Source organism: Oreochromis niloticus, linkage group LG12 (genome assembly GCF_001858045.2).
Source record: "Oreochromis niloticus isolate F11D_XX linkage group LG12, O_niloticus_UMD_NMBU, whole genome shotgun sequence".
In the NCBI taxonomy this organism is placed as follows: domain Eukaryota; kingdom Metazoa; phylum Chordata; class Actinopteri; order Cichliformes; family Cichlidae; genus Oreochromis; species Oreochromis niloticus.
This window is the reverse complement of record NC_031977.2, coordinates 16615767-16641177: the sequence shown is the minus strand read 5'-3', so window position 1 is coordinate 16641177 and position 25411 is coordinate 16615767. Positions and strand designations below refer to the sequence as shown.

The 25411-nt window shown below is 39.8% G+C and overlaps 1 protein-coding gene across 2 annotated transcripts in view; it reads left to right on the top strand.

Moving 5' to 3' along the window:
* The window catches only part of LOC100705798 (DNA repair protein XRCC4), a 26711-nt gene extending 1300 nt beyond the window's left edge, over nucleotides 1–25411 (top strand). Inside the window, exons 2-8 of one of the 2 annotated variants that reach the window (XM_005473234.3) lie at nucleotides 4417–4575; nucleotides 5355–5542; nucleotides 19110–19276; nucleotides 19745–19909; nucleotides 20887–20984; nucleotides 23190–23330; nucleotides 23714–25411. In XM_005473234.3, coding sequence (XP_005473291.1) covers nucleotides 4417–4575; nucleotides 5355–5542; nucleotides 19110–19276; nucleotides 19745–19909; nucleotides 20887–20984; nucleotides 23190–23323 — 911 coding nt within the window. In that variant the 3' untranslated portion in view covers nucleotides 23324–23330; nucleotides 23714–25411. The remainder of the gene's footprint in view (nucleotides 1–4416; nucleotides 4576–5354; nucleotides 5543–19109; nucleotides 19277–19744; nucleotides 19910–20886; nucleotides 20985–23189; nucleotides 23331–23713) is intronic. The other variant, XM_005473233.4, reaches the window with a different exon arrangement.

Here is a 25411-nt window from a genome sequence, read left to right as displayed (position 1 = left end):
ATACTGGAAGTGTTACAGCAAGCTGACATCAGCTTGTTTGATGTCTGCTCTGACCTGATCTGGCTAATTTCACCAGAATACAAAATACCTTTCTTTTCCAAACCCCTTGTGTTGAGGTTTCTGTTATAAAACAAGTGGTTTGCTGTAATAGTACTTATTTTTTCTGTAACCATATTATTAAGTTAGCAGAAAATGAACAAAAGAAAATCTGAAAAACTCCACTGCACGCATTTTCTGTGATAATGGAGGCTGGCTTGCTTGAACATATAATGTCTGCCTACAGTAGTGGTTTCTGTTATGAAGAATCTGTTATGCCTTCATTATTCTTCCAATGGTTTTAGTGTCATCAAAACCAGCAGTAGGAGTACAGTTGTTAGTCCAGGTTCTGTCACGTGAGTATGTTCATTCTAAAGAGAAGTAAATGCATTAACATCCATTATGGCCCTAGTCACTATTCTTTAGTGGATCAGTGATATTTTAGTTTCTTCTGTCTCTTCATTTTAGCTTGAACTGGCTGATTGATGTAGAGATGAGTGCTCCATTGGCACTATAACCTATTGCTGCAGGACTCCTTTTTATTCTTGTTAGTGAAGAAATAGTTGTTCTTTATGATTCTTTGGGGTTAGGATTATTTTCATAGTGCAAAATGAATTAGAGATTAGTAGAGTTATAGGTATAGGCAAACTATTGTACCGTACTGAATAGAGATGGGACTCACCAGACACACTGCAATATGATATTTTCACAACACTTCACTCACGATATACTATTGCAATTTTAAAAATTTTGCAATATGCTGAGTATTGCAATAACATATATTGCGATCCCCTTTTTAAAACTGCTAATTATGTACTCATTCTTTTAACTAATAAAATAAAGTTATTAGTTCAGTTATTTTTCTGCTGCAAAATGAGATTGTCAAACATACAAACACTGTCACTGCCATAAATTATGCCATAAGACAGAAGCAGTCTGCTAGTTGAATGGAGTCAAGTTGGCAGTTACATGCAATCTGTTTCTGATAATACAGCAATTAACTGCTTTAAGTTGTCAAAAATCACAAATCTGTTGCTGTCTATATAGACAGAAATTCACATTTAACTATTACATTTGCCCTCAGTAACCTACCTGTGCTACAGGAATATAATCAGAATACAACCAGCTGGCAGCCAGTTGAGTTGAGTCCCCTTGAGTTGTGCTCACTGACAAAGATTAATTCAGACTTATGGCAATCTGTCTGCATTTATACATTATACAGCAATAACTTGCAAACCTTCAACAATCTCTCTGAAAGTGATTGCAGTCAGTCCAAGTCAGACTGTGACTGCAGAAAGTTTGCCTCCTATCAGGCGATAGGAGTACTGTAGGTACTCATTATTTTTTGACCAATATCAACTTATTTTCCTACCCAGTGGTGAAAAGAAAGCTTTCCATCTATAATCTATAATAAAGTTCGGAATACGTTTCTGCATGTAAGTGAAGGCGTGTCATGTTGTGCAACATGTCCTACTTTTTTGTTTCCCATTACCGCTACATCACATTTTCCCCTTCAGACAGCAGTAATATATGTTCGAAGCATCTTGTTAAATTACAGTGCTTTTTTAAACCCTGGTTTTAATGCCGAGGCATCTATCAGCTAGCTTATGGGGACATTTCACAAAGTCTGCCTCTGACATGATCAGGGTGTAGCCCAGTTCAGACAGATGTTTTAGCTTTAAGGCCTTGATTTACTATAGTAAATATTATATTTTCTGTAACTGTGCCCAGTGGCTGAAGCCAATACCTGGAAAGAATAACGAACAAAAGGCCCCAGCCCTGCTTACTGTTGTTTAGGGCAGCATTGCTTTAATCCCTAACTGTTCATAAAAGCAGTGGATTTACCAAAGAGTTGTCCTTTTCGTCTTGAGCTTATTGTGTTGGAGAAAACAGGAGAAGTCCAGTGAAAGTACAGTGAGAGGATGGGTCTAATTGTCAAGGCTCACAAAGGAGCGAGTCAGCTATCTTGGCTTTTTCTTTACTCCTTGTGAACTCCTTGTTTAAGGCACAAGATGCATAATTACAGGCCCTCTTTGTGACTCATTGGCCTGGTACTTCCTCTAAACAGAATTAAGTCTTGCAGTTTGCGAATGAGGCAATCCAGAAGAAATGACAATGAAAAGGTTGAGCAAAAAATTACAGAAGGAGTAGAAAAAGAACGTAAAAGCTATGTGTCGAATCTCTAGAGTAGTTTTAGTTGATGATTTAAGCAATTCAGATGATTGCCTCTGCTGGCTGTGTTACTGAACAGATGCTGAACAGTGAGAAATCAGTATTGGCTTTGATGGTTCTGAGTAGCTCTCCATTCCTCACAGACAGTGCTGTTTATTTAATTGAAGTCCTTCTGTCATTACCACAGGGTCAGCGTCCCTGAACAACAGATGTTACAGTAACTAATGAGTAGCCGGGCTCACTTTATGAGGTTAAAGTTGATGCCTTCAGCTCCCTCGTCTTGGTTGGCCCCTTTGCCTAGCCACACCCCTTCGTAAGGCACAAAGGGTCAACTTTAATCTTTTTGCACAGTTCCTTGTGCATGCATGTGTGTTTGTGTGTGTGAATAGGGTGTGTGCGTACCCCTGTGTCAGATCATGTCTCATTTTGAATAACCTTGACCACCTGCTCTGTCAGCATATATGGGGGGGGATACATGTCACATCATAACTTAAAGCACAACGTCCAAAGGCACTCATTTTCATTTTTTCAGACATGTTCAGCTTGGCTAACTGCCAATTAAGCTATCTTGTTTTTTCCTCCGTCTCCACTCACTTTGCCCTGTATTTAAGCAGGGAAGCTGTCCAACTCACCTCTCACTCGATGTGGAAGCAGTAATCATACGTTCTGACCTAGATATGCATAATCAAGTAAAAGTTTACTAGCAATCAAAGACACCCCCACCCCCCCTTTTTTTTAGGGATAATTACGTTAAAGTTATTGTAATCATTAGACCAACTTTTTTCACAACACATTTTTCATAACAGGCTGTTTCTGGCATTAGTAGGATAGTTTAAGCTCCCATTAAGAAATACAGAACTGTGCAAAAGCGTCCCTTATTTCATATTGTGCTTAGAAAGTGGGAAATGGATGTAGTGATTTATTGAAACATTAGCAAACACACATGAATTACAGCATAAAAAGCAAAAACAACTGTAACAAGCTTAAAAGTAACTCTTTGGTACAACCAGCTTTATTCTTCAACACAGCCTGAGCTCTCTTAGCTAAACTTGGTACTGTATGTTGGATCAAAATCTGACTTTTTTGCATTCATAATTACATCCATTTTGTCAAGATCTCCAACACTACTGGCTGAAATGAAGACCCAAACCGTGAAAGAGCCTAGACTGTGTTGTACTGATGGATATAGACACTCACTGCTGTACCTCTTTCCTGACCTCCTTCGTACAAACTGATGATGATGATTTGAACCAAAATTTTCAGTTTTTGCATCATTGTTTATAAGACCTTTTGCCACTGATTTTCAGTCCAGTTCTTGTGTAATTTGGCATATCTCAGCATTTTCTTACTGTTTCCCTTCCTTAAGTATAACTTCTTGAAAGCTGTCCTTGAGACTTGAGGCCGTTTCAATAGTAGATGAATCAAGTGAAGGGCCAGATGCATCTCTTTGCTGATTTTTTCCCCATATTTTTTATGGATATTCTGTTGAAGATAGTTTTTTTCCCTTGTAGCTCTTTGGGAATCACTTTTTTTTTTTCTGGTATAAAAAATATTATTTTATGCCTGTCGTCTTTGACATTTTCTGTAAATTCATCTAAGTTTTGCAACACATTACGAGTACCAAAATACCCAAACATGCAATTTAAAATCACTTCTTTCCTAACTTGCATATTATGTGTAGAGTTGGCATATAAAGACTGGACTGAAAATGAGTGAAAAAGCAGCCAATGTCAATGTCTGGCTGGATGCATTTGCACGCTACTGTATAAATTTGATAATGTACTAATTGTATAAAACCAGTGAAACAACTGGTTTGTTTCAGTAATATTCCTCTATTTATCTTTAACAGCATGTAATTACTTTCCTGGTGGTTTCAAGGCAGACACAAAAACCTGCCAAAACATGTTAATCTCCGTGTGGTCCCACTGACTCAGAGAGACCCCCACTGAAGGCATACACAGGAACGTTTTTTTATTACCAAATCCAAGGAGTGAAACAATGAACCACATTGATGCAAAGGGAAGATTAACACAATCTTACACCACGAAAACAGATTGATTAGAGCACTGTCTTCGAAGGAGGTCTTAGGACTCAAAACTAACAAACCTACAAAATGTTCTAAACACTCATGCGAATTGTTGCCGGAAAATTGCTTTTTAATGTCTTCTTGTTTAGAGTGTTTGAATTTCTGTGTTCGGTTTTCTGCAGGTTTCGGACATGTGAGAAACATGAGCGGTACAGTTCATCAGATAAGACTAAGTGATGATCCTGATACTCCGTACTTCCTGCGAGTGGACTGGGCCATAGACCTGGGTGCTGGTTTCACATTAGCTCTTACTAATGGCAGCTCAGCATGGATTGGAGAAGGTAAATATTTGAGATGTAAGAAGAATAGTTTAGAACAGTTGAAAATTACCTTAATTTTAGGCTTATGTGTAACAGAAGGACTTTCATTTTTTTCTAATTACCTAGTCTGAGTGGTTACCAGGGCTGCTATTCATCAGGCACCCATTCATCCAAGCTGTCAGGGCACCTGGCTGACCTCCTTATCATAGTGTTATAACTGTTGGTCTTTTAACAAGAGGGACAGACGTGACCTCGTTTCATCATCCTTCTTCAGTCCTACGCTGCAGCTTACAGGTGTATAAAGCAGATTAAAATTTACAAGGCTTGTCTTTGTATATAGTAAGCCACTAGTGAGTGTCTATGTGTGCCTGTGTGTGTCTGTACATGAATGCCCATACTCTGGAAGGACATCTGGAACATAACTGCTCTCTAGTTTTCCATTGCTGTCCATCTGGAGAGTTGACAGGTGGAGATGAGTTTGTGACAGCTACGTGCAGGCATTTAGCTCGTCAGTATTTCTCTGTTTCATGTGCTAATTGGGACTTTCAAGCCAACGTTAGCAGCTGTGCAGCAGCTGATGACAGTCCCCTTGGTTTCTCTGCATGCTTCCTTTCAAATCCGCTTTCACGTGCATTCATGGGTTACTACATAATAAATGTTTACACTTCTTGTTCTGTAATCGGCTCCTTCCCCTCTGTCCAGTTTCTGTCAGGTGTACAGCTTTGAAAATAATTTTTAAAAATGAAAAAAATGCCTTTTAAAAGAATATAAGATGTTTGAGCAATGCTTTTTTTTGTCAGTTTCAGAGGATGATATGACAAGGGAAGCCAATGACATAGGAGTCCCAAGAGAGAGATATGTTGAGGATCTTCTTCAAGCACTAACAAAAAGTGGAGGAGGAAAAAGCGAAGACAAGGAGATGTATACTTTTGGCCTCTCTGCTGATCGCCGTTGTCTCTTGTATGAGAAGACTTGTAATGACATTTCGGTAAGGTTTTGGGTGGATTTGTACAGTGTTTGCTACAATAATCATTCATTATGTTTAGCATTTTATGGTACAAAGTGCTAAACATAGAAATTGAGCCAGGCTACAGATAAATCAGGATTAAGTTTTTGTTAAAAGTATGTATTAAAATGAATGTTGAGTCACCGATAAACCAATAAGAATTTTGTCACAGTGACCTTTACAAAACCTGTTTATGCCAGTATTGAAGACAATAACGTAAACTGCAAGTTGACTAGTTTGCAGATGGTTACAGCAAACACTTAAGCGATGTCAAGCAATCAGATCAAGCAATATGGACAATAGGTTTTTGAAAAGACAGCTGATGCTTTGGATGTTACATAAGAGAAGGGTCCTAGCCTGTCTTTACATTAGCCCTTGGGTCTTGCCTTAAATAAATGATAGGTTTTACAAGATGAATGCTACAACTCACAACTCAAAAGAGAAAGCTCTTTCAAGATTGTGTCTCCACCTCTTAAGAGACTATTGATGAGGCAGCAGCATTTTTGGCAAATAGAAAAGATAGACATGAGTATTGTGATGTCCCCTGTTAGCTTTTGAAGTCTCAGATTGAATATTCTCGCTGTTGCCATCTTGTGATAAGGGAGGGATGAACAGCATATTTATTGGCTAAGGACCAGAGAGCATACCCTCATCCTTAAATATAAGCTTCTGTAGAATTGAAAGACTTTTTGCAACCACAGGAAACACCCCCTGGTGGCCGATCACATGCATGTTGGTTTTTTTAAGACTTGTCAATGTTGGCTTCACTTTAATATATAAAATATTTTAATGCAGGGTTGTTTTCAGCCTAAATGTTCGTAACAAATGAAGAGAAACTGCTGCTGTTTCATGCTTTGCATTGTTGTGGCACAAGTGTAAAAAGGGCAGCAGTTGTGATTTTCCTTGCCTGTAGCTTTGAAACAGAGGCCTCAGTGATGGGCCTCAATGATAGACCCCAATCTTTTGGATCAGTACACAATGTGTACTGAGTAAAACATGATGTATTATCTGTATTTCATCTTCCACAACATCATGGACTCCCCTCTTGTCACTGTTCCCTGAGGACATCTAACGACACACAACAAAATCGAAAGGAAGTCTTCTTGATTTTCCTTTTTTTCTTTCTTTTCGGTTTTTTACAAGGGACCGTTGAAAAGATAAGGTTTATAGTTTCCCCACATTAAAGGAGAATTAGAAAGGCTTGGTGGCCTTCAGGCTACAGACAGGAAGTATTCAGTGCAGTTTGTTACCAGTCATCCAAAGGTAGTGTTATTAGTTAGTGGTTTAATGGCTGTAGCTGGAAAATGAGAAAAAGGCTGCTGACTAAAGGTTTGTTACAAGAAAAGATAATGTTGGCTCACACTGTTGCAATGTTGAATTTATGCAACAGTCACTGACAAATGCTGAAAAAGTTTAGAAACACGTTGTATGCTTTGCTCAGGCAGGCAGGAATGACACGCTTGATGAAGCACAGGCCATGGCGGTTGATTTTGATGTTATTTTTTTCAAACTGTGAGATGGTGCCTCTGAGGAGGAGGTTACTTTGGGCTCTTGTAATGCTGTTCTGGCAGAGGAAGAACCCCAGGAGGTTAGGAACACTGTAGTAACCATAAAACCCAGATTTATGGAGAGGGCCATCCTCATCTAGCCATTTAAAAAGACAGTTGATTAGACCCCTTTTCTTTCTTCAGATCCTCTTGGCTTTCTTTATCTCTATTATTGTGGGCAACGGGGCCTTTGCGTGCACGTGTCCATGTCCAGACATGTGCAGACTTAGGCTACATTCACACTGCAGGTCTTAATGCTCAATTCCGATTTTTTGATCAAATCCGATTTTTTTGTCTGCTTGTTCACACTACAAATAAAATGCGACAGCAAACGTGCTCTAGTGTGAACGCTCAAAGCGGCCCGCATGCGCAAAAGAAGATGTCACACACAACGCGCTCTGTTTAAACCCAGACCAAACAGTATTGTTTGACTGATGGCCCTTAATATAAAGACTTCGGACTTTACGTTTCCCAATTTTGGCTTTAAGTTATTTTGTTATTTACATAATAATGTAAATACATTAAAAATGATCCTTATTGCTGTTTTAGAGGAGCGGTGCTTCAAAGGATAGTTGCAGATTTCTGTCACAATCTGCAGATTATACAGTACAAATAAAATGTTCACGTTGTCTTCCCAACAGTTTCACTAACATCTACACTGGATGGCCAGGAAGCGTTCGTGATGTCTTCTCGGGCGCTTCTCCGGCGCTGATAATTGGCGTCTGTCTTGTGTCAGTGACGTAAAAGACGGATTTAATGCGACATGACCGTTCAAACAGCAGTCGCTTTCTAAAACATCGGATATGTATCGGATTCAGTACCACATACGAAAGTGACCCAGATCGGATTTGAAAATATCGGATTTGTGCCGTTCACACTGGAAAAGACATACTAAAAACTTATAAAAGACTTGCATAAGATGTGGCCTACTTCATATAGTGAATCATATAAGGCTTATGAGCTCATTACTTTCTCATTACTTTCATATATTGTTTTAGTAAGTAGCCAAAACACACAAGTTTCATTTATATAATTTTTCAAGGGATCTTATATCTGTTTTCACTCTTGTATGCTTCTCATACAAGTTTCACACAAAACAGATACAAACTTTACAAGATTTATATATATCTTTTCCATATGGGATCCCACAGTACATTACTGATGTTAACAGTAATTTACACATACTTTAAGATGCCTTGATTATTGTAACACCTTATGCTCTCCATTAAAAATGCCTCATTACACTTCATTAAGTCACCAGCTGTTTTTAAACATGATCTCACAACAGTTTGGGGTAAATCAGGTCGTTTAGAGATGGAGGTGAGGGAGCTGCAGACATTCGTATTCCTACATGCACCTGCGTCTGCTGGATTGCAGGTGTGAAAACGGCTGCTGGAACTCATTCATTTATCACGAGGGACCCATTCTTGTTGGACCACAGAAAATGATTGGTAGTTGCCCTAAAACTCCATGGTTGCAGTTATCTTCACGATGTGCAGAATGTGTGTGGTAGAAAAAAACCCATCATGACCAAACTTTTTATAAAGTGCAAATTCCCATTTTATTCCTACGCCTTCTGTTTATAGTATTTTTTCCTAATCTGTCCTCGTACTGCCCCCCTTATTTACATGTCAAAGGTTAAAAAGTTTAACATATTTCTCGAGGCTAATTTGAGGGGGCAAGTTTCCTTTAGAAAGAGAAGAAAAGAAGGTGGAGACACAACAGGTGGTAGACTTGACATGACATTAATATTTCATGATTATGACCTCAGACGCTGTAATGATGAATACAGTCGGCTGTTTCATGTTAAACTACAGCTAAGCAGGTGTTTTACACACATAAGTTAGACATAATCTCCTCCTTAATGTCTGTTTAAGTACGCATCTGTCAAAAATCCAGCACTGAACTCTTAACTTAAATCTTCTGCAAATGTGTGGTGTTAAATCCACAAACCTAAGAGTTTGGATAGATCACTTGTTAATTTACTGTCATACTATCTCTAAGAGTGTGTGTAGTTCATATTTTAACATTTTTTTTTATATATTTATATATTTTTCATTTTGAAGATTTTAGTGTATTTTTTACCTGCCTGAGTCAGTTGCATTTCTGTGCTACAATAAGGTGTTTCCATTTTTTATATTGGTCTCTTCATAGCCTCTGTTTTTTGACATACGAAGCTACATTTTTTAACAACTAACTTCATTAGAAAGTTAATCATTCTCCACGCAAAGACATTTTCTCACTTCTCACAAGCTTGATGCAGTGAGAGTTTATAAATAGGAGTGTGTGTTAGTAGTAGTAGTAGTGTAGTAGTTTTCATTTCAATTACAAGAAACAGGATAGAAGATACACTGTGGAAGAGAGCCAGAGATTAATATTAACTAGAAAAAGTTTGCATTTCCTGCGAAAATGCTGTGTGGATGCCGGAACGCTGAAGCTGTCTGCTGAAAATGACTGAAAAAGATGAAAAGCTTCAAAAAATTGTATGGCATTAAAGAAACTGAAAATTCTGCTGAAAAGAAGTGAAGAAGTAGAATTTTTTTGCTGAAAAGTGGTGAAAAGCCAAAAATTCTACTGATAGGGGTAAAGACAGAGAAATTGTTGCTGAAAAGTGGTGAAAAAAATTGTTGCCATGAGCAGGATTTGAACCTGGCCCTCCTAGTTTCAAGGCGGTTACTCATCTCACTAAGCCAAAGTCACTCTCAATGAGTCAAACTCATTCTCACAAAGAAGAGGTGGAGAGACGGACAATTCTGCTGAAATGAGCAGAAGCTGCTGAGATTTGTGCTAATAAGAGGTGAAAAGGCTGAAAATTTTGCAGAAGAGGTGAATAAGCAGAATTTGGGCTGAAAAGAGATGAAAATTCTGCTTAAAAGAGTTCAATCAGCAGAATTTCTGCTGAAAAGAGGTTTTTGCTGAAAACAGCTGAAAAAGCTGAAATTTGTGTTGAAAAGAGTTAAAAAAAAGTTTAACTATTAAATGAAAGAAATGTTGCCATAAGCGGGATTTGAACCCGGGCCTCCCACTCTGAGAACGGGTGCTCATCTCACTGAGCTAAAACACAGCTCAACCAGGCAAGGAAAACTAGTGACCCCACTGATAATGTGGCAGAAATGGGCAAAAAATATTGCATAAAAAATTCAATGCTTCCAGCATCCACACAACTACTGGTTAAATGCAAAATGGTGCATAAACACGTAGTGAGTGAAAAAAAGGTGAGTGAAGAAGAAGCGCTCAGTGCATCATGGGAAGCCCCCAGCAAGCTAAACCCACTGCAACACGGCCAAGGGAGAATTCAGGGTCACTTGATCCAGCCCCAACCACATACTTTATCAAAAAGGAAAGTTTGAAACCTAATCTTGAAGTAGAGAGGTTTCTTGAAGGAAATGCAAAGCTCTTCTTTGGATGTTGGCTGCCTTTTGTTCTGTTCTCTGCCGACATGATGTCATACTGCTTCAATAATTTTGATGTCCAGGCTCTGGGGAGGGCAATCAATTACTGATGGTCCTCCACTGTGGCAGTGTGTTTGAGATCATTGTCATGATGAAAAAGTAAAGCTGTTGCTACTCAGGCGGTTTACAGATGTTACTGCACAGTGAATCAAAATCTCACAGTATTTTTTAGTGTTCCTCAACACCACTGGCTGAAATGTTGCCCCAAACCATGACAGAGCCTCCAACATGTTTTACAGATGGCTGTGGACGCTAACTGTTGTACCTCTCTCATGATCTCCTCTTTATATATTGACATTTTGGCAAATGGCAAATGCATCTTTCTGGCCCTGTGTCAGATCTCCACTGGATATTTTTTTTAATGATTTCTTAAGGATATGAATTTCCAATACTTCTAATCTGCTCTAGATAGTTTTTTAGACCCACTGCTTCTTCTTCAGACATAGCTGTAAGCTTCTCACTGACAAAAAATACATAATAATAATAAAATACTAAAAATCTTTGAACATAAAGCCAAGGACAACTTAATACAAGCAAACAAAGAGCTGTGTAAAAATTGCTAATGAATGGCTGATTAACTATGGAAGAATTACTGAAGGTCACTTGTTATTGTTATCTTTTTTATCTATAAAGTTTTCACTTTTGGCCATTCATAGGATCTTCTTTCTAATTTGGAATTCAGATATTCATTCCAAGTACCCATCTCTTAAAAAATGATCATGCACATGATTTGCTGACAATTTTAATCTGTCATGTTCAAGTACACAATGGATAAATTTATACTCAAGAATAAGAGAACTTAGGCTCCTCCAGTGAAATTTGTGGTTGGTGTTAAGCTGCACATCTGGAATCCCCAGTGAACTACACGATAACTTTTATTTGACAAACATAAAACATGGACACATCTGTGTTCCATTCGTTCGCCTGTGGCTTCAGTCATCTTCTGTCAGCTGTCAAAAATTACGGTCCAAATCCCGGCGCTTCGAGGCTGGCGCTGAAATACGACCTAAAGTGAAAGTGACAGGTTTTAGAAAATCACAGGAAGCCCCTGGATAACTGATAATGTTGTGTGTGTGTGTGTGTTTTAACATCATGGGTTTGTCATAGCACTCCATTATTGTATACAACGTTAACAATAGAATTGTTTGGCTCGAGTAGAGAATTCCCTAAATTCATTTTTGTAATTGCAAATTTTTCATTGCCATGAAGTTGGCCAAATGCTTTTATTGTGGTTTGAGTTTAAAAACAAAAACACAAAAAAACAAACAAAAACTGCACTGACTCAAACACCAATAGCAAAAATGAGGACAAATTGGTTGCATCTTTAGCTTTTGCAGTCCCATTGAAGTCTGGGAAATTGTGGCACAGCTGGAGGCCAGATTTGAACACCGACCACACAGAAGAGTCTGATCCACCAACACGTTTCTCCTGCTGGTGCCACCTGCAGCTTTCTACAATAGTAGTCAGATTTGTAGTTGTAGCCTCTACAATTTGAATGACAATCAGAGCTTAGAGTGACTGTTGTTCCTGTTCTGCTGCAAACTGAAGTGACCATTAAGTATTTTCCCACAGTATCTGCACTCCAGTTAGTTCGGTGCCACATCGTCCTTGCCGCATATGTGAAAGTGTGTGTTATCGGGATGGACTCATTGCTTTCGCCCTTCACTTCCTGGACTCTATCTGGCCTCACGCCTCTGCAGAGCAGATAAGGGAACTGATGGGACAAACGGATCTCTGCTTCGATGCCCAGACGTCAGTGTCCATGCCCACTCTTGCACACTGTCTCTTTGTATCGTGCGCTCAGTGATCACCCACTCACTTCCCCGGTCCTTAAGACACAATAGCTTTTTCCAGATAGAGAATAAAAAAAACTTTTATCAGGGACATGTTCACTGTGTTTTTACTAGGATTTAGATGAACATGAGCGCATTTGCCTGGCATTGCATTTCTTCATATCATTGGTCACCAGTTGTTAAAGCAAGGTATTCTTTTATCCTTAGGGCCATATTACCTTTTAGATCTCCAGCGGTGTGCCAGATGGAGTGACATGGAAAGCTTTCAGTCCTCTGTGGCCACAGTGTGTTATGGTATCATTTTCAATGGGACTGTGTTCTTCTGGCTTTGTCCTCGACACCTATGTCAACATTTGACCTTATGGTCTGGTTTGCAAGCTGGAGACACACACAGACTAACATAAACAAACAGTTAGACCACACACACTGGACCACATTGAAATGTTGGACAAATTTGCATACATAGAAGAAGATTGTACATCCACAGTATGTAGATTATTCATCACTTGCATCTCAGAAGAAACTAGGTTTATGAAGCATCTCATTTCATTTGAGTGAATTTATCCATGTCCCTCTGTCCAGAAAGTTAAGTGTTATAAGACATATATTGAATTTCGTTAGAGGCTGGAACAACTGCTGTGAGCAGTTTGCTTATTTTAGTGTTGTTTCAGTTCAGCAACAGTAAAAAAAAATGTGGTAGTGGGTTGTGCATCACAGACAAACAGTCTGACCTCCCACATCTTTGCAGTGGCTGGCAGCAGTGTGCAGACTGACCTTTAACTTTATCTCTGTTTCCCAGGAGAGGAGCCCAAGCTCAAGAAAATAAGGGAAAAAAGCACTTCTAGTCCATTGCTGTGTTTTAACGTTGATCACTTACAGAAACATTTATTTCTGTCTGTCACTGATATCTAGATATTTGTATCCTGCTTGCCTGCGTTTTCATATTTATACCTCTGTTTAGTGTACAATACTCCTTATTACTTCCATAGAGTAATGTTAAATATTTGGTGATGTGTTTACTGCAGTAGGTCTTCTCAGATAACCTTTGACTAAAGACAGTGAAAAAACACTACCTTTGGTATTTAAAAAAAAGGAGGAGAATAAATAAACAGCAGCTGAGTTCCATTGCTAAAGTTAATCCTGTAAATAAAGGTTGTTCTTCCAGCACTTTAGATGTCTCTGTCTAGTGTCTTATTAGGGTAATACAATGTTGACATGTTGGTTAGGAAGATTTGTGAGTCGGTGTCTAAAACATCGAAGATAAAGTTCAGCATTATTATAGATTGAGAGAAAATCTAGGGAACATCATTCTTCAGCATAACATAACATATCATAGAAATATTAGAGTACTCAACAGAGCCTTTATATTATCTTTTATCTTGGAGCTGATTTATTGCAGGAGCCTTTCCTCCAGAGGGGAACTCAGCAGAGATTAAGGCAGAGATTGTAAGGAGTCAAGGAGGAGTTCGATCTTTTCTCAAACTTCCCTTCTGTCTTTACTTGCTGTCGGAAGTTATCTGGGCTTTGAATGATTTCTTGTAACTCTTCTTTTTCCACATCACAATCAATAATATGTACAAACAATTGTTTGAACTGATGATCTTGGAATCTGCAGTTGTTAAAAATCGACTCCAGTAAGCTTCTGGAATGGCCTACCAAAGCCCCGACTGTGTGTCTATTGAAAATGTGTGGACTAGGCTTAAAGGCTGGGCCAATGCCAGGAACAAACCAATTTAAATGAAGTTTACTAATTCTGCCAACAATAGTGGTCAAACATCCCCAAGAATCGCGGTCAAACATGCAGCCAGAATCATGCCAGAAACGTGTTGATGGCTACCAAAAGCATCTGGTCTGTGTTCAACTTGCTAAGGGACATTGTGTAGATTAGACAAAATCCAAAATAAATTCAAGCTTGTGCACTCAATTCTTGTTTTGTAGAGTTATTGAAAATGTATGCTGTACATTCATTCTACCTTAAAAAAGAACAAACAAATCATTAAAAGCCCCAAATTACCCTAACATTCATGCCCATGATGCCCATTAGTGTAAACTTTTGACCATGACTGCATGTACCCTGTTATACTATACAAGTTGGTGCATCTGGATCTTGATCACTTCTCTCTATTAACATTAACATTTATGGCAGAAATTCCCATTCTTACTCTATCTACACACATCTCAGTGTTTAATATTAACAGTGGACCTTAACTTGCACAATAACTGAATCACAGCTATGTCAACTTGTTGATAATTTCTAATGCTCACACAAGTTACCCCTTCTAGAAGAGGCTGCACTGGATCACTGGTGTTGCTCCACTTTTTTACGAGTTCTTGGGAATAGCATCCGTGTGGTCTTCTCTGAGTCCTGATTCCATTAAGCTGGCTTTTGTTGTGATCAGTCTGAGCACTGTCGGCATGGACGCTGACGAAGCTGAACATTTACATTACAGTTTTACCCCCCAAAACTTGTATTGTCAAATGATATTGAAAGAGCTCCTTGTGTTTGGACAGTCACCGGTAATACAGAATACAAGTGTAAAGTTGAACAAGATTTTGAAATCTAATAGTTTAATAATACTTTAATCTAATAGTGCAGTCACAGAACCAGATGGTTTGACAGTGTTTGAGTTTATGCCAGCCATCGCAGCACAAGAGGGAGGGTCCGCCCTGGAGAAGTGTCGTCAGGCCATCGCAGGCAGAAAACAGCTGTGCGTTAACACAGTCTGGAAATCAGCATCTACCAGACCACGCAGAGACCAGAGGAGAGCAGTGTGCCAAGTGTAAACTGGCACAGCTTATAACAATCCAAACAAATTACCAACTAAGAAGCAGGCGGGGTAAATGGAGCTCCATGCCTACACTCAGCTGGCTACATGGCTACATGGCTTGATTACTGCTGCCACAGATTTTTTGGTGGTCATCAATCTCCCTGTAGTCTTTTCCATATTTGTGAAGTTTTGCAGACTGATGGAGCCTTGATATGGATGTACAGAGACAAACACATCCCTTCCAAGTCCAAGGCCCAAAACTGAGAAAAGTAGTGTTTTGGGGCCATTTTATGTCAGTGTTATGTTAGACTACAGGGTGGGCCATTTATATGGATACACCGTAATAAAATGAGACTGGTTGGTGATATTAAAGTCCTGTTTGTGGCACATTAGTATATGTGAGGGGGCAAACTCTTCAAGATGGGTGGTGACCATGGTGGCCATTTAGAAGTCGGCCATCTTGGATAAAACTTTTGTTTTTTCAATAGGAAGAGGGCCATGTGACACATCAAACTTATTGGTAATGTCACAAGAAAAACAATGGTGTGCTTGGTTTCAACGTAACTTTATTCTTTCATGAGTTATTTACAAGTTTCTGACCACTTATAACATGTGTTCAATGTGCTGCCCATTGTGTTGGATTGTCAATGCAACCCTCTTCTCCCACTCTTCACACACTGAGAGCAACACCGCAGGAGAAATGCCAGCACAGGCATCCAGTATCCGTAGTTTCAGGTGCTGCACATCTCGTATCTTCACACCATAGACAATTGCCTTCAGATGACCCCAAAGATAAAAGTCTAAGGGGGTCAGATCGGGAGACCTTGGGGGCCATTCAACTGGCCCACGATGACCAATCTACTTTCCAGGAAACTGTTCATCTAGGAATGTTCGGACCTGGCACCCATAATGTGGTGGTGCACAATCTTGCTGGAAAAACTCAGGGAACGTGCCAGCTTCAGTGCACAAAGAGGGAAACATGTCATCATGTAGCAATTTCAAATATCCAGTGGCCTTGAGGTTTCCATTGATGAAGAATGGACCCACTATCGTTGTACCCCATATACCACACCAACTTCACCATTCACATAAAAGTTTGCCTCATCACTGAACAAAATCTTCTGCGTGAACTGAGGGTCCTGTTCCAATTTTTTTTTTGCCCATTCTGCAAATTCTGTGCGCCGATCTGGGTCATCCTCGTTGAGATGCTGCAGTAGCTGGAGTTTGTAAGGGTGCCATTTGTGAGTAGCTAATATCCGCTGAAGGGATGTTCGACTAATGCCACTCTCCAGTGACATGCGGCGAGTGCTACGCTGTGGGCTCTTGCTGAATGAAGCTAGGACAGCCACTGATGTTTCTTCATTAGTGACAGTTTTCTTGCGTCCACATTTTGGGAAATCCAACACTGAACCAGTTTCACGAAACTTAGCAAGCAGTTTGCTAACTGTAGCATGGGAGATGGGTGGTCTCGTAGGGTGTCTTGCATTGAAATCTGCTGCAATGACCCGGTTACTGCGTTCACCAGATATCAACACAATTTCGATCCACTCCTCACGTGTTAACCTCTTCGACATGTCAAAGGCTGTGAACAAAGAGAAACTTGTAAATAACTCATGAAAGAATAAAGTTACGTTGAAACCAAGCACACCATTGTTTTTCTTGTGACATTACCAATAAGTTTGATGTGTCACATGGCCCACTTCCTATTGAAAAAACAAAAGTTTTATCCAAGATGGCCGACTTCTAAATGGCCACCATGGTCACCACCCATCTTGAAGAGTTTGCCCCCTCACATATACTAATGTGCCACAAACAGGACTTTAATATCACCAACCATTCCCATGTTATTACGGTGTATCCATTTAAATGGCCCACCCTGTATATGAACTACAGTGCGTAATTTTGCTTCAGTGGTCACAGGTTTTCTATATTTTCTCTCCTGTGAGAGAAAATGCAGATTTAATTATGTTGTAGATTGAAAGAAGTGCATTAAATTATGTTCTGTTTGTCTTTGAATACGCAAATATTCTACTGTTGTTGTTATCGATAGGTGATACACGTTGGAGTCAATTTATATTTAAATGTTCCTGTCATGTTCCTGTCATGTTTAATGTATAACGTCTGTGTTTTGGTCATTTTATGAAAGGGCCTCTGCTTTGATGTTGTACTTCCTGCTTTAAAAAGTAGTCCAGATGGTTTTACTACAAAGTGAGATGCGTCAGCGAGGAAAGTTGAGTACTCTTGTTTGCATGCATTCATGTTCAGATGGTCAAGCAGAAAACAGCTGCAGTCTTTTTTTTTTTTACACTGCTGGAATTACAGCTACTAGGCCACGGATCAGAAAACTGATCAGTTTCATTTGTAAGCAATTTACCACCCAGAATTAAATCAAGCAACAGAATTCATTTCACTTTGGTTTGGCAACAAACTAAAGCAATTCCTACGTGTTCTTGGAACATGTAACAATGGGACAGAGTCAGAGCTGATCACACTGCGAGCTATTAAGCGTTTATTATTATTACAAATGAATGTTTTTCTGCCGCATTAGGCCTGGTTGCTCGCCTTATTTGCAGCACCAGTCAAACAATGCGTTATAATTAATGTGAGTGCACATGGAGCCTGAAGAAGAAACTCCAGGTTAGCAAAGAAAGCTGATAACTACCATCTTGATGGCACTTTTTTCTGACTGGGATCTTAGGTTTTCTCAAGCTAGCCGAACATGCTTTGTAGAACACGCCTAGTTTTCCCTGTTTCTATAAAATGTCTTTGTTATTGTCAGAGTTTTGTAACAGCCATTAACAGTTAGTGTTCAAGGCCCTAAGAGACCACATTCAACCACTACTGAACACAGAGTACAGCTGGTGCTGATGGGAGTGTGAAATACCTCCATGGAAGAAGAAAAAGAGAAGACGGAAAATTTTGAAACTGAACGAAAGGCACCAGGGCACAGGAGTGCTTAGGATATAAAATTGGGGCAATATGAAGCCACTGTCTGCTCAGTAACACATGTTTAGGTTCACCAGAAAAGGGGAAAACAGGTGTGTGGCCTGCCAGAACAGAATCAGCCCAGGACAAAAATGACAAGTATTTTATGAGAGCATTTGAAGATGGTGGCTTTATTGCAGTGGGTCTGCGACCTCACCCAGCTAAGTGAAGATTTAACACCTCATTACCTTCTGGTTTTTCAGTTCTTTTTGAGGAGTACTTATGTGTAGGTGTGTAAATGGAAACATCTCCAAGGTAACAAGCAAAGATAATACAGCTATATGATATGAACCATATTAAACATCGTTTCTATTGTTAATTAGGATAACATTTTCCTCTTTAAAAAAACAACACATCACCTAAAAGTTAGAATTTCTTCATTTCTTTGCTCACTGCTTTTTGCCTCAGCCCTGACCTGTGACTTAGAGCCAAGATGCAATCCAAATGAGGAATGTTTTATTACATATGAAGCCTGCTTGCGATTCCAAAGACTCACCGACAAAAATCAACAGAGAGGAAACTTTGCTCTCACTCGCGTACTTTGCATTTGACCAGTGAATTCATCTTCTGTTTCTCCCAGACAGAAGGACACTCCCCATCATCTGAAAAAAAGTCTCCTGCTTCAGAGAAAATCTTATGTAATATTTGTGGTACTTTGTACTGTAGACTCATTGTAATGGTAGAAGTGTGAAGCTTACTCATTTTTCACAGTGAACTGATTTTGGAAGCTAGTGATGGATCATTTTCGTAGTCACGATTTTGATGCCAGATGCGACATTCCCAGGTCACTCCTAACTTCTAGCAGAGGATCCCCAGGTACTTCAGAGGTAGTTGTAAACCTGTCCTGTTTGTTGGTTGCCCTCAAAGGGAGGCAAGTGGAAGTTACTTCTCAGTGCAAAGGAAGAAAGACTGAGTCTATCTTCTTCAATGACTTGCAAACCAAACTTTGTCTTGCTGTCTCATTTTACTTTCTGTCGCTGAGCTTCTTTCCCTCCTTGCTTCAGGTGCACTTGGGCTCTGTGGAGCTCCAGCCATCTCCAGACCCTCTAGAGCTGACCCGTGACATGATTGCACAGTCCCTAAAGCGCAGCACAGATCTGGAGACAGAAAACTCACGATTGTTGGAGCAAAACTGTAAATTGAAGCAGGATCACCAGCGAATACTCGGACAGTAAGGATAATGACAGAAATAATTCAACAGAATCTCATAATTTTCTTAAGATGTTCTGGGCTGGCATTTATTGTTGATTGCTTTGTCTGCATGCACACTCCTTTTGCTCTTTAAGTTGCCAGCTTGTTTATATCCACAAAAATCACCCAGTATGACATCATCACCGGTCGCCCATTTGAGAATGGGATCCACCCATTATTGCAAGCTGGGTTTGTAATTTTCTGGGAACTTACTTCAAGTGATTCACATGTCTTCAATTTTATTAATGCCTGGCATGTGACTCCTTAAAAATAAAATGTGCTGTTGTTTATTTGCTTGTTGATTTCTCTCCAGAGTACAGCATTAAGTTCACACAGGACTTTTGGCATTAGCGTCATTCACCTTTGCAAATTACTATCAGATAGCCGACAAGAGCATGAAACCTCCATGCAGAATATTGTTGTCATATGCACGTGTTTTTCTCACCAGGCTCGAGCAGCAGGTTCAGAAAAAGGAAGCGTTAGAGAAGGAACTGTACTCACGTTTTGTCATGGTGCTGAATAAGAAGAAGGCCAAGATCAGAGGTCTGCAGGAGGCTGTCAATAAGCTTCGAAACTCGGACGACCATCCGAGCGACGAGGAGGGTGTACAAAGGTCTGCATCGAGTGCTGTGATTCTGTTATCGGCCTTAAAAGTCCAATTTAAGGACAGAAACAACTGAATGTTGTATGTTATGTCCATAGAAGGGTTTTACCTGTATACCAAACCAATGATTTTTGTTATTTAAATAGCACCCAAAATGCACCTGTGAATAGAGGCAACTAAAAAATATAAGATATCTTAGAATTTTGATGACTGATTTTGAATAAGCCACAGTTCATTTAACTTTTAATCTAAGATGGACAAAAACAGACAGTTCTTTGGTAAATTTCAGAAACCAGTATCATCAGTTGATTGTTTATAATAATAATAATTCATTCTAAAACAAAATGCTAATTTTCCATTCGTTGACAGGTTTTTGTACATTCAGTCTATTTCAATTTATGTAGTTACACGTTAACCAGTAACAAGCAGGTCCTAGTCTGGTAATGTCCAGTAAAGTTTTCAGTCAGTTTAAAATGACTTCACCCTTTGATTTTCAGTGGAGCAGCCTTCACCTGAAAGGGGTACTCTCCCTGTGCACTGTGTTGTAAATACGTGGAGTTATGTATTTAGATTTTGGCCAAACATAGAATAAATCAAAACGTTCCTGTCTTTGTTTTAGATCCACACTTGCAAGTTTTGTTTTCTAAGAAACTCAACAAAGTGCTGTCAGATCCACATGTGTGCTTGCCACACCTCTGGCTTTGGCTAACTTGTTTTCAGTCAGGCTTGTTAAATAGCTTTCATCATTACAGGCCACTTGGTACAGAGTATGGAAGATTTTACTCATAGTTTCTGCTCACATGTCTGGCTGTGCCACTGTCCTTTGTGGTCAGTAATATTTAACACTGAAAGATGAGTACTCAAAAGTTTTGCCAGCACAGTAAAATGAGATACTCTGCTGTAGTTTCTAAAGCATGTCCACTTATCTGACTGAGGGTTCAGTTTATGGGTGTTACAGGAAACACTTCTTCTGTAAATTCTTTCAGTGACAATCTCACAACTCAAGGTGAAAGCAGTCCGGACAGAGGAGAGGAGACCAGTCAGAGCATCCAGCCCTCTCTGGAGCCAACTATCCTCATTACAGGTGTGTGTGTCTGTGTGTATGGGTGTGTTTGCTTGTGTCAGATGGAAAAACAGTCCCAATCAACAGTGGTTTCCCAGATGATGAGACTGTTGTACGCTCACCCTCTGAATGACCAGTTAGTCGCCACAACTACTGACACCGAATGTGTAAAAACAACCACCAACCTTTCCTACTCACAGGGAGATTAATGGGGTATATAACAACATGGGGGAATGATCCATGGCCCAGATGCAATTGTTTTTCAGTATTTCAGCAAGTATAAACAAGCTGTTTCAGCTTTTCTCAAAACAAGCTTGTGTTCCAGTAGCTGCATGTCTTGGAGCAGGTTGTGCAAGTATTGAACAGGGCAAATTTACTCCCTTTCCCAGTATTCTGACGTAATAGGTCACAATCTGATTTTCTAATGATGCGGACCAAAGTGAAGCCCTTGAATTTTAGCTTTCCTCTCACTGATTTTACTGTCCAATAAAGTTGACAGTTGAATGTAAGTGAGTACGTAAGCAAGGGGGTGAGGGGTTGAGCATAAACTTAAAAGCACACATAAGCAGAGCGCATACCTTCTGGTCGAAGGGTTCTGGGAAACACTTGAGTCATAAACCCACACAAGACTGTTGAGATTGCTTCAGCACTGCTGGCCATTAGGTGGTCTTCACCTTCCTGCGTCTCGCAGTGCAGGAGTGACGTCACATCTGAGTCATACCCCCCTGTACTGTAGTGTTGCAATCTACTGAGAAAACCTAGATCACTGTATCAATGGTTGTGTTTGTGGTTGCAGCCAAACTCAAACCACCCCGAGAGAATACAGTTGAAAAACACATTGATGTCGTTCAGCAGATTGTGTTGCTTGGCTCTTATTTTCTGTGCTCTCGATCGCAAACACATGCGCATGCACCCTCTGCTCTGTGTTCTGTGTCCCGTCTTGGCTTCAGTGAAGATGGATGGAGGAGGTAGATTAGCCCGTGTGGGGCTTGGCTCACACAGTCAGTTGTTTGCAGCCCAAAAGAGTCTTATAATGCTTTCTTGTATTTTCAGCTTGTCAGTGACATCTCCAGGCACTTACCTACATGTGCCTTTATGAATCTGTCTCTCTTCTCAATATTTTAACATTATGGGTGTGTTTCCAAAATTTGTACTAGTATTTATATATTTATACTTATTCTGCTGCCCAAAGAAATGAGTCTTTGGGTGTTTTTTCTCTTGGCCGAAAGCACAGTGGTGGAAAAAAGCCATATGCTCGTGTCACTCTCTGCTAGTATTAGATTCGTAACCACAACAACCGATTAATTAATAGACACCTTTATGCCGATCCATGGACACGAAACATACACACAATGAAACAACTCACTGATATTACTCCAGGTGAGTCCACACACACACGTGGCATCAGATCAAACATTAGGCAGCGCTATGGACTACACATTTCCCCTTTGACGTGTTTGCCCCCTGTTGACCTCTGTGCCTCAGGCTGTGTTTCCATGTTGAGCAGAGCTGGAGGCTCTCTTTGACCTCGAGTTTTAGCATCTGACACCATAGGAAGAATCGCTCACAATGAGGTAACTCGAAGATAAGAGCGATAGAGACTGAAAGAGATAGAGACAGTGGGAGAATAAAGGGACGTTAAAGAAAAGCATGTCACCTGAGGGACACACGTGTGACTCCTCTAAGGGAAAGGAATAATGGGTCTCTAATACCAGTCTCCACACCTTCGTCATTAAGGTAACTGTAAATACTGAATCTGCAGTAGCATTACCATTACAGTACTGAGTTTTAGCTCTTAATCAGTTCAGCCCAAGTATGTCTTTGTTCTTACGTGGCGCCTCAATCTGTCGATCTTTGCATTTGAATGGGCTAGCAGCAGTGTTGAAGGGCAAACAGGTGTGTTTTTCCTTCTCTATATAAACTATTGTATCCAAGCGTGACCAAGATTGTTAGGAATGCCAGATCTTAATTACCGATAAAGATCACACCTCTGAAGGTGTGGAGTCCTCTGGGGTCAACAGTGGTTATCTGGGGTAATTTGCCCTGGAACTGCCAAAAATGCACCAAAAGTGACACTGACAGAGTATGAGTGTAAGCCATAAAGCTAAAGAATTTAGGCTTTTGTAATGTAGCCGCCCATGTAATTCTAAAAAGAAATGAAATTAGACTCTAATAGCCTGTCTGTTTCTCTGTATGTGAAGTATCAACTGTTTGTGCTCTTTGCAGGCCGTAATCTGGTCTGGGAAGGGATCCCCGTTGACCGGACTTTTTCTGATGATGATGATGATGAGGATGAGCAACCAAAACGGAAGCGTAGGTTGCTTCACACCTCGAGCCCAGGATCCTCTGAACAACTTTAAATTGCAGGTTTGTCAGAAAAATAATGCAGTTAATGGAGCAGCATATTTTATATCATAGTTGCTTAAAGTTAATTTTGTGTAGAGCCTCTCTTTACATATATTTGCAGTAAAAAAGTAAAAAGGTGTAATTATAAGAATTTGAATCTTAAATTTTAAGAAAATGTGCAGTTATATGTTGCAGATTTTCAAGTAGTCCATATAAAGATGGTGCAACATGACACAATGTCTCTGGTCCTGTGTCGCTAAATAAGTAAATAAGTTGTTCCATGTGACCCCAAATCAAAGTTTATCATCAATGCATGGAAATCATTTCAGGCTTAAAGTTTTATGGCACTTTGAAACCCCTTAGCCTCAAGTTTTATTCAGCAGTTTTTTTCCCCCCATTTGTAGGTTCTGTAAAACCACTACAGTGACAGATGTGGGTCGATCTACTGATTTTATTTTATTCCCCATTCCTTCCATTTCACCCAATTAAGGAGGATTAAATCATCGTCTTGTCGTCATCATCTGTTTTAAAAAGAAAAAAAAAACACTTATGTATAATTCCCAGCATCCAACTGTCTGTCTGCTGAGGCCTGAACATTTTTTAGATGAAATATGTATTCTTATATTGCTGGTTATATTAATCCACAGAGGTATAAAGTAGTCCAGCCTCTGACAGCAGTGGTCTCAGAAGTGGCCCTGGGCCACACATGCTAGAGAGTAGCTGCTGTCTCCACCTAATAAATAGGATTAATTAAGAGGCTTAATTTTATTTGCACTCATCAATTGTGGAAAATGATATATACACATCTGTATTTGCTTCTTTTTCTCCATCTCTTGTTTCCAGCCTCCTTTTCAAGAAATAGATGGTGTCTGGGACTATTCACGAACATTTTAATGAACGGGTTTTCTCTGCTTGCTATCTTGCTATGTGGCAAGCTAGTTCAAGCCTCACAGCGATACACACGACCAAAACAGTGACAGCCGGGCAGCAGTGTCCTGAAAGTGTCTCCAGATTATGATGCCAGAGTTTCTCCTAGATTGTGAAAGTGAATTCAGAAAGCCAGAGCACGCCACAGCATCTGGATTGCTTTAACTGTGACAATTACCTACCACATCTCCTAAGAGACCAGTTGCTTTACAGTAAAGGGGTGAAAAGCAGTTACTGATACAATCATTTCCCAAATTCTCTCCATTCTGTGTTGCTGTAAAGATTTTTCCCAGATGTGTCAGTGGCCATGCGATAACAGCCACTTAACACTGTCTGGGACTATGTCAGGAACTAAAAGTGCTTCTGCTAATAAGCTGAAGAACTCGGTAGAGAATCTGGAGCACGACTATGGAAGCAATTTACAAAGAGTCTCACTTTTCCCTGAGCTTGAATTTGACTCCAGCAGTAGTCAGACCTCAGCTCAGTGTGAGAGTGAAGAAAAAGGGGGTCAATATGCTACACCCATAAAAAAGGGTGTCACCACCAGGGAACTATAACTGCTTTCTTAATGCTTATTCATCATGTCCTGCTGATGTTTTCCTCCCTCTTTCTATTATGAAAACAAACTCTAAACCGTGTCTTTCATTTTAACTTTCAAAACTAGCATTTTGCAAAAGATAATTTGGCCCTCACTCTTTTTTTCCCTCTTTTTAACGCACCCTTTTATTGTGTAGATATTATGTGGCCCAAACTACCTGGTTAATGAGGTTATGTTGTCTTTAAGCTTCTTCACTTGCTCACATTTTCCTTAACATCTGCTATCAGCTTTAGGTTCTTAGGTCATCGCCGTGTGTTTTCACTGAGACAGTAATGAAGCTTTGGATTATTTGACCCTTTACCTCTGAATTCTGGACCTTCTTATTGGTGCTTTTGATGATACCTTTATGTCTGTTGAAAACCACGGGTGGCCACCGGGATTATCCCGCTATATGTTCTTGGTGGTTTTAGTAATCCCCACTGGAATGTCACACTGTCTGTTTACATCTCATCAATAAAGTATTCTGAAAGCAAAACAAAGAAGAGTATCAAAGGTTAATTTACAGATGAATGCATGACAACATGCTATGGACAATGAGCTTACACTGAAAAGGAGACAGTGCTGAATATTTAAGGGA